The 10,040-nt window shown below is 41.6% G+C and overlaps 1 protein-coding gene across 1 annotated transcript; it reads right to left on the reverse strand.

Annotated features, from left to right (window-relative positions):
• Window positions 1-442: 442 nt before the first annotated feature.
• Window positions 443-9,316, reverse strand: f9b (coagulation factor IXb). Its single transcript, XM_020599792.1, has 11 exons — window positions 9,269-9,316; window positions 7,474-7,608; window positions 6,720-6,889; window positions 6,612-6,636; window positions 6,400-6,513; window positions 5,964-6,095; window positions 3,698-4,104; window positions 3,213-3,279; window positions 2,600-3,006; window positions 2,049-2,181; window positions 443-1,697 (listed from the first exon to the last, which is right to left on the reverse strand). The coding sequence occupies exons 2-11, from the start codon at window positions 7,559-7,561 to the stop codon at window positions 1,138-1,140; spliced, it is 2,103 nt and encodes a 700-aa protein (XP_020455448.1). The 5' UTR covers window positions 7,562-7,608; window positions 9,269-9,316; the 3' UTR covers window positions 443-1,137.
• Window positions 9,317-10,040: the final 724 nt, after the last annotated feature.

Here is a 10,040-nt window from a genome sequence, read left to right on the forward strand (position 1 = left end):
ATGGAACTGAGCCCATATTTAACAATGTTAATTTGACTCCTGCTTTTCCGGTTATGACAAGTACAAATGTCTGCTGTGAAACAGGCCTATTAAACTTTAAATAATGGTCCAGTGGAATGTGTGTATAATCGTAGCTTGCCTGTTAGACATACAGCTTATGTATAGCATATACAGCTTGCAGCATGTTTAAAATAATTCATGCTCCAGTGGCAGTACCCCACAGTGTGCAAGTCACTTTTACATTGACAGTGTTGATCTGAGCTCACCTTTATGAAGCTTAGTGATATGTCATTGTTAGCATAGCTCTGTGTGGGTGTGCAAGGCCTTCAAAGGAATAGTCTGACACTTTGGAAAATACAGTTTTTACTTTTAAGCCCAGAAATGTAACATCAACATTTACATTTTCTTTAGCTTTGGCTTAAATATAGGGTTGTCAACTCTATATCCCAGTAATCCGAGGGTGGTGGGCACTCTCAGACCGTAAACAAAGACAGACTTTACCGAGTCCAGCAATCACAGATAGAGGTGCAGCCACAAATTAGACAACTCTGACCTTTCATATCATCAAAATATGAAAGTAAAAACGATTTGGATGCACTGTACTGTACAAGAGTTGTTCTTTCAGCACCAACACCACCAAACTACAAAGCACAGCAGAGGACTGGCAATGCATAGTCCATACAATAAGGTATAAGCAGCCAAAATGAATTTAATTAAAAATTTATTGTGCATTTATTGTTGCCCCAGAACTGCCTTCCATTTGAATTTGCATTTTTCCAGGCATTTTACTTACATGTGATCAATCTGCTAAATACGCCAAAATTATCCCAAATTGAATTTTGATTTTTCCAGGAAGCCTTTTCCGTTCCTTGGCATTTGGCAACCCTACTTATACATAAAGTTTGCATTAAATATATTTTCATGCATAGCTTTTGAAATCAAATGTATGAAGAGCTTCAAGGCTTACATTTTCAATATTTAAGCATGCAATTACTCAGATATTCTGATTTTATTGGAAAGTTAAAATTAACATTAAAACTTGATTCAGTAGAGCAAAACACTTCCTCAGTGGTTGAACAAGTAAAAACCTTTTTTTCAGACTGCTACCTGCATTATTCCAAAACATGACTCAATTTGTCAGTTGCTGACTTCAAGTCTTGTTGTCTGACTGATCCATGTGTAGTACTGTGACAGTCGAGTGTAGATGCCATACTTCCCGTACTGGGCACACCCCTCCCCCCAGCTGATGATGCCTGTCAGGAACCAAGTGCCCTTGTAATTGGTGGCATGCGGGCCCCCACTGTCCCCTTGACATGAATCCTTTTGTTCACTGTGGTAACCGGCACAGAACATAAAGCGTGTGATGTGGTCCCGGCTGCTCTGTTTACACAAGGTGCGTTCCACATAGGGGACCTCCAGCTTCTGAAGCTTAGGGGCCGTGAGGCCCAGGGACCTCAGTGTTCCCCAGCCACTCACCAGAGAGTTTCTGGACTCTCTCGTTATGTCCTCTATAAAGTCTTTGGGGCCTAGGCAGATGGGACGCCGTTGGTCAGACATTTCCACTGGATCAGCAAGCTTCAGCAGTGCAATATCATGATTATATGGTGACTCAGTATAATTGTAACTGTGGTGGATGTGCTCATCTGCTACCACATGGTCTCGCTCTGGACCCTCATCCTGACTCACATCATGTTCACCTAAAAATATAAGTAGATAACAATTATATAATTCTGAGCACCAGGTAGTGGGTGATGGGTTTTGAAGCTTCTGAAGTAGTTTCCTTGCTCAGAATTAAAGAAGCAGCACAACATTATAGTAAAAAGCATGTCCAACAAAACAATTTTAGTATGACAATAAAATGCTTTGATGACAACAGAGTAAATGCATATCAATTGTCAATAGGATCTGTTTTTGAAAATACTTCGTAATTATTTATGCTTATCGGAGTAAAACATGCAAATAACCCACCTGGTCCTTTAACACAAGCTGACATTAACTGAAATGTTTGCGTTTAGATTTAGGTTGTGAGTATAGATGTTGTTTCTTACCGACTCTGACGAAATAAATTTTTTTAGGAATCAGACAGTGGGCCGCAGTGATGACCCATAAGTCACTGAGAAGTGATCCTCCACAGAAGGGCAGCATTTTTGCATAGTCAGCTGAGTAACTCACCAGGGCCACCTGCAAATATATACAAATACTTATTTGTATCAAATCTAGATATTTTGTAGTGAATTTCCATAAATGTGAGGGACATACAGTGGTAAGTAAATGCACTGCAGCCCACATATCCCAAAATGCAACTCAGCTGGTAAAAGCCTACACTTTCACCACAGTACTCTTTGTCTTTGTTCTGTCTCCACCCCATGTTTCCCTGTTATTTTAGACCCAGCCCCTTGTCACTGCAACATTTTAGCCTTGGTGTCTGCACTTTGGTCCTTAAACTAAAATACAGCAGTGACTATGTGCAAGACATCTCATTTTCAAAATGAAGTTTCTTTATTTACCTCAATAGAAGAGAAAATCACCTGAATGCACCCCATCTGTCAATCATTCACTTTCAACTCATGTCTGCAGTATGTCTCCCATAATACAGTACCTGCCAAGGTATCTCTCCAGGTGTGGCTTCATTTCCTCCCACAATCCTGTGTTTGTTGTTTTTCTTTGCAGTGATGGTGGGGAGTGTGGGGAAGAAAGCCCAGGAAGGCGGTTGGTTCTCACTGGGTGTCTCAGTGACATTGCGTGCATCATCAGCGCTCATGACAGGATTTATAGAAGAGTTTGAATCTGGCTTTGGTGCACGTATATCTATTGCAGAGGCCACAGAGCTGTTGAATGGGTCTGAATCATTCACCGGGTGGTTGTAGTAATCATATGATTGTGTTATGTTGTCATCATAATAGGCTTCCTGCAGGCCGTTGAGTGTCATGTTTGATGACCGTGGGTTTATGAGAGACCTGTCGACGGAGGTGGAGGACAAGCTCACTTGACCACAGCTGAACGGCCCTATGGGGAAAATAATGGCAAAGCAAAGAGGGAATATAATTGTTTTGTCTCTTATACATCATTGAATATTACAATGTAAGACTGTTTGTTTGGTTGCTTGTATTGTTGTTGTTGTTGTTGTTTTGCAGCTGAGTCAGTTTTATCTGCAGTCTTTGTCACAGGTTGAGATTAAAATGCAGCAAAAAAAAAAAAAAACCATAAGTCACTGAGAAGTGATCCTCCACAGAAGGGCAGCATTTTTGCATAGTCAGCTGAGTAACTCACCAGGGCCACCTGCAAATATATACAAATACTTATTTGTATCAAATCTAGATATTTTGTAGTGAATTTCCATAAATGTGAGGGACATACAGTGGTAAGTAAATGCACTGCAGCCCACATATCCCAAAATGCAACTCAGCTGGTAAAAGCCTACACTTTCACCACAGTACTCTTTGTCTTTGTTCTGTCTCCACCCCATGTTTCCCTGTTATTTTAGACCCAGCCCCTTGTCACTGCAACATTTTAGCCTTGGTGTCTGCACTTTGGTCCTTAAACTAAAATACAGCAGTGACTATGTGCAAGACATCTCATTTTCAAAATGAAGTTTCTTTATTTACCTCAATAGAAGAGAAAATCACCTGAATGCACCCCATCTGTCAATCATTCACTTTCAACTCATGTCTGCAGTATGTCTCCCATAATACAGTACCTGCCAAGGTATCTCTCCAGGTGTGGCTTCATTTCCTCCCACAATCCTGTGTTTGTTGTTTTTCTTTGCAGTGATGGTGGGGAGTGTGGGGAAGAAAGCCCAGGAAGGCGGTTGGTTCTCACTGGGTGTCTCAGTGACATTGCGTGCATCATCAGCGCTCATGACAGGATTTATAGAAGAGTTTGAATCTGGCTTTGGTGCACGTATATCTATTGCAGAGGCCACAGAGCTGTTGAATGGGTCTGAATCATTCACCGGGTGGTCGTAGTAATCATATGACTGTGTTATGTTGTCATCATAATAGGCTTCCCGCAGGCTGTTGAGTGTCATGTTTGATGGCCGTGGGTTTATGGGAGACCTGTCGACGGAGGTGGAGGACAAGCTCACTTGACCACAGCTGAACGGCCCTATGGGGAAAATAATGGCAAAGCAAAGAGGGAATATAATTGTTTTGTCTCTTATACATCATTGAATATTACAATGTAAGACTGTTTGTTTGGTTGCTTGTATTGTTGTTGTTGTTGTTGTTTTGCAGCTGAGTCAGTTTTATCTGCAGTCTTTGTCACAGGTTGAGATTAAAATGCAGCAAAAAAAAAAAAAAAAATCAGGTCAACAACTGACTTTTATTTTGGTGTATAGAGAATGGGTAGGTTTGAGCATAGAATGTGGTCTTTGTGGAGAAGGCTATGTTATTGTAGAGATACACACCGATCAGCCATAACATTATGACCACCTCCCTAATATTGAGAGAGTCCCCCTTTTGCCACCAAAGGAGCTCTGATCTGTTGAGACATGGACTCCGCCAGACCTCTGAGTGTGTCCTCTGGTATCTGGCACAAAGACATCAGCAGTAGATGCTTTAATTCCTTAAGATGTGAGGTAAGGCCCCACGGATTAGGCTTCTTTGTCCAGCACATCCCATAGATGCTTGACTGGATTGAGATCTGGGGAATTTGGAGGCCAAGTCTACACCCTAAACTTGTAACTGTGCACCTCTGACTAGTTTGCGACTATGCAGCCCCATACGCAGTGAGCTATGATGGATTGTGTTCTGACACCTTTCTATCAGAACTTGCAGTGAGCTATGATGGACTGTGTTCTGACACCTTTCTATCAGAACTAGTAGTAGGTTTTCCAGCGATTTGTGCTACAGTAGCTCTTCTGTGGGATTGGACAACATGGGCTAGCCTTCACTTCCCATGCACATCAAGGAGCTTTGGCTGCCCATGACCCTGTCTCCGATTCACTGTTTGTCCAAAGGTTAGCTGCTTCTGTTTAGGTTGCAGAAGTTGTTCAAGTGTCAGTTGTTTTATATGCTGGTTTCCTTTGTGGTTCTCAGAGTGTTCACTCTGTCAACTGTAAACATCCATGACCTTGTCTCCGGTTCACTGTTTGTCCATTTTTCCTGCACATCGCTCATCAACTTTGAGGACTGAATGTTCACTTGCTGCCTAATACACCCCACACACTAACAGGTGCCTTTGTAATGAGACAATCAATGTTTCTGTGCAGATTCTCAGTCATCCAGGTTATAGTATGCTGAAAAAACTTAGTAAATTGTGTTTTTTCGACAATCATTGTTATTCACTTCACCTGTCAGTGGTCATAATATTATGGCTGATTGGTGCACGTTTCTTGTGGTTAAGGTCAGTGTAATTAAAGGTTAGCTGCTTCTGTTTAGGTTGCAGAAGTTGTTCAAGTGTCAGTTGTTTTATATGCTGGTTTCCTTTGTGGTTCTCAGAGTGTTCACTCTGTCAACTGTAAACATAAATTATGTACTTAATGCGACAACTGTAAACAGCAGCAGACAGTTTATGAGCCAGTCTGTGATTCCTTAATGGCTACCAAAGGGTTGGGAGCTGTAACATGATGAGTTCAGCATTCTGTTGCATCTCTTTAAGAAGCAGCTTGTATATCGTAAGTTCTGGTTTACGACTGTGGGTGAGGATGTTTGTGTACAGTGGCTGACACCAGGATTCCACTTAGGGAAATACAACATGTCGTACTGGTCTCAAATGTGAATGTAATGAAAACAGTTTAGTACAGTAGGGCTCCAGTGTTCTAGGACTGTTTCCATTTGTGTGGATATGGCACAGATTATATGTACGCTGTGTTCATTCAGCATTTGTTGTAGTGCGTTTAATACATTGTAATAAGAAAGCAATTAGGGCTGTGTTGCAAAACTAAATTATATTAAAATATGCTATCCAAATTAGGTTTAACAACCATGAATAAATGGTATGCGTGGTTTATTGTGTTACTTCACCTGTTGCTTCACAGCTTTTCTTGTTTGCCCCAAGTCTGTACCCTGTTGCACACTGACAAACAGGTTGATCCATCTGCAACACGCAGAAATGGGAACAGCCACCGTTGTTGATCGAACAATGTTTGGTCACCTCTGGAAACAGTGGAAAAACAGAATGAATCTTGTTTATGTAAAACTCTAAGCAGCTCAAGGGCTACATTACAGTGCACAATTACAGCTGTAAAGAGCCACATTTGAAACAACTGGACCTTTTGGTGTAGTGATAAAAGAGACTGGATTTAGTCTCAAGAGAGTCATCTTACTCATTCTGACCAAGGAAGATTCAGTTGGTGTACCTGTAACTGGCTTTTTAACCAGGAAAAGGGCATAAGGTAAAAAAAAACAAACAAAAAAACAGTAAAAATCCTTCATATCACCTCAGACCTGTCACACTCACCGATCTCACAGTTCTTGCCAGTGAAATTTGGGTTGCACCAGCAAACATAAGAGCCGACTCCATCCTCACACACACCTCCATTCTGGCAGGGGGGTGGGTCACACTGGTCTCCATCTTCATGCAAGTGTAAAATACGCCCACACAGGTTTAGAGGGGATTGTAAGCTTTAAATTCAGAAAAACTGTGATATTTTCATTTGTCACTTGTCTTACCAGTGTAGCCAGCCCAGAACTCCATCTGAAAAAGAAGCACAAGTGTTAATAACAAATGTCAGTTAAGCCATTACAAGCACTTCGTTAACCTTCTGTAATTTAACCTACTGTCTTCTCATCGTTCTCAAACACCTCCCTGGCCTCCTCTATTGAACAGCTCTCCTCTTTACACTCCCGTTCCAGGTCGTCTTTGTGAAACATTTCTTCTAAATTCGAGTTGTACCTGCGCTGGCGCTGCAGTACCGCGTGTGCTGCCTGCTGAGATGCAAACACAGCTCCTAAAACAGTAACAGAGGATAAAGAGGAAATTAATGGCTCTGACATTATTCTTCAACAGTGCTCAGGGGAGACCCCTCTTAGTTTAAAAACCCGTGGCTCTGTTATTTTTAAGCATTTTTATTAGCATATTACTTAAATAAAAACTAGCAATTACTTTAATTACCAGGGACAGGACACATTAGCATCAATAAGATGTACAGTAAACATATGATTTATCCAAAAGTCTCACTTTAGTCTGCAGCCTGAGAGCATTTTGATGTTATTAGAATATTAAAAAACAAAACAATATCACAGCAGCAACCATACTCTATTATAGAACAATGTACATGAAGTGATTTCTATAAATGTTGAGATTTTCTTTTTTCAGCCATTAAAACTTTTCATCCATGAAATGTAACAAACCATATTCGCTGTTGTCTACAACAAAGGACTCCTAGCTTTTTCGTCCACTGTTCATAGCTATCAGGGCGAGCCTTTGGTAGTAAATGCATGGAGTACAACTTTAAGACTTGGGGTCAGAGATCAGACCTGACCACCAGCCCCTTGCTATAATTTTATGTCTCATTAATCTCCTGTTGTGTACCTGTCTTCTTCTCTGGGATTTCTGCTGCCAGTCCATACACCTCCAGCAGTAAACCAGCCACAAGGGCCAGCAAACAAACTCCAGCCATCTTGTTGTTGTCAGTTGTCCGTCTGCTTTTGCCAGCTGAGCTAAAACCTGAAATCAGTGCTAGATAGATTGATCCACCGCTCCAAAGTACAGCAACTCACTGTTTACTCACTTCAGAGCCTTATTCAGTCATGCCAGATTGATATTGAGTAACAGCAAATACTGACTGTGGATGAAAAAGACACATAGGTGGACACTCGTGTGTGAGTGTGTCTGTTGACATTACCGGCTGTTAATCATATGTTTATCATGATGAGTCTTGTCAAATAAGAAGCTCTTGCAGCATGAGCTACGTGAGGGTGGGACACACACAAACATGCATTTCAATACAGGACGTTTTGCCTTCTTTGGTTACGTTTGACTAGTAGCTTATGATGGCTAATGTTAGCAAATATTACACCGATATTGCTATGTAACTGACATTGCTAAGTCCCATTGCTCACGTTTGACTGTTCTCTATTTATGTTATTGTTCTGTACCCACAGCATCTACTGTATATTCTGCTCATGTGACAGCTGTCCCTCCTCTGTTGCTTTACTTGAGGGAATGGGAATCAATCCTCCATCCTTCCAGTTAGAGGATGACTGCTCTAACTCTTGAGCCACAGATGGACCATATCACTTGGATGGACACACGTTACTGTAAATATAAACAAATCAGCTTGGATGCAGCAGAAGGGACTGAAAATGGAATCAAAACTTCCTGGCTGGTGCTGCAATTTACACACTGAGGAATACCCAAACTTGAGGCTCTGAGTATTGAAAGCTGTTTGATTAGAGCATGAGTTACCCTGGGCACGGTTATGGACAAATCATTGACTGACATCCAGGTCGGCTGGCCTTCAGCCAGCAGATCCTTGGCAGCAACGGCTTTGTGGTGCCTTAATAGCTGAGGATGATTTAAACGGTGTGAGGGAGGTTGACCTTTCTTTTTACAGTAACTTATGTAGGAAGTTAAATTCACCTCCCCTGCAAAAGTTATTTTACAGCAGAGCAAACTATGAGGACAGATAACAATTAGCACATTCACCGCTCTTTTAAATACACAGAGAGCAGCAGGGTAAAGTGGTTTGAAACCAGAAAAAGTATGTTGTGGGAATGCCTGTCCCCTGTGTACAGAACTCCAACCAGTCTGTGACCCCCTGATGTGTGGTGGTGACAATGGGTCAACTCATGTGTAATCTAGCCAGAGATTTGTTTGAAAGCTTGATGATTTAAGGAAAGGGCCTCTTTCATTAACAGTGCTCATGACGGAAATTCAATTAGATGATCACTTAACCCATGAGTTTCACCCACATAACAATAATCAGATGCTTTTTAACAAAACATTCTGATTATCTGTAAGCAGAATGTTAAAATTACACATTTCTATGTATGCAGTGCGTGTATAAGGTCACTCGACCTTATACACACACTGTCCTTAGAGGACATGTGGACGTGCAAAGCATGAATTGACTCTGAGCTTGTTTTGTCACACCGTGGATGTTGTTGTTGTTTGTTTTGTTTGTTGTGCTTGTGTCTTGTTCACATGGTCATGCGGTTTAGTGCATCAGAGATGTGTGTGTCGTGGGGCGGACCATCGGTGGGAGGCTGTTCAGCGTGTCTCCCTGTTCCTCACAGCTCCTCTACAGCAAGCCACCCCCACATGTCCAGGGAGGAGGAGTCAATACACAGTAGCCCCGCCCACTCAGACCCCGTTGTTCACTCACCTCGACGCAGTGAGTCCCACAAGCTGATTCAAACAAAAGGCAACCTGCACACAAAAGTACAAGAATCTATTGGCTTTTCCAAAAGCACAGTGTTTTATTTATGTTCTTTTAAAAACTTGGCTTCTGGTTCATTTTTCTTAAGCCAGATCTTAAAGTTGTCTTTTAACATACTGTAAGATACATAGGGTAAAATATAAACTACAACAAATATAAACAGACATATGGTAAAAACCTACAACACGGTTATCAATGCAAGCACACTCAGTGGGCAGTTAGACCAAGACCTGCATTAAAGCCTCTCTTCATGAAAAACTGTTTCTAGAACAGTTTTTGTTCAAACTGTTTTAGAAAGGTATTGATTTAACAGTATGACCATTTTTGAAAATGTAGTTTGTGCTGGTGTTGAACTGTTCTGCATTATACAAAGAGGTGTTTCCCTTGCTTAACCTAGTCTCACAGATATAAATGGGACGGAAAAAATAGAAACAGCAGTTGGTATAATGCATTGCCACCTCCATAAGGTTAGGATTTATTCTAGCATGCTGTCACCTGCAGGTTGGCCTGTCCCTGCCCACTCAGTAGCGATCTGTGAGGGCTTGGAGGACTGGGGTGCTACAGACCTCTCCAACCAGTCAGACTCAGAGGAGGAGGATCAGCCTGCCCCCCTGGTGAGGTTTTGTTACCTTTAGTGGTCAGTGTTACTTTGCCTGTGTAAGAGAACTGTATATGGGGCAAGCAAGCAAAATGATTCATCTTAGGTATAGGAATTTTT

This window comes from Monopterus albus, unplaced genomic scaffold, assembly GCF_001952655.1.
Source record: "Monopterus albus unplaced genomic scaffold, M_albus_1.0 scaffold42.1, whole genome shotgun sequence".
In the NCBI taxonomy this organism is placed as follows: Eukaryota; Metazoa; Chordata; class Actinopteri; order Synbranchiformes; family Synbranchidae; genus Monopterus; species Monopterus albus.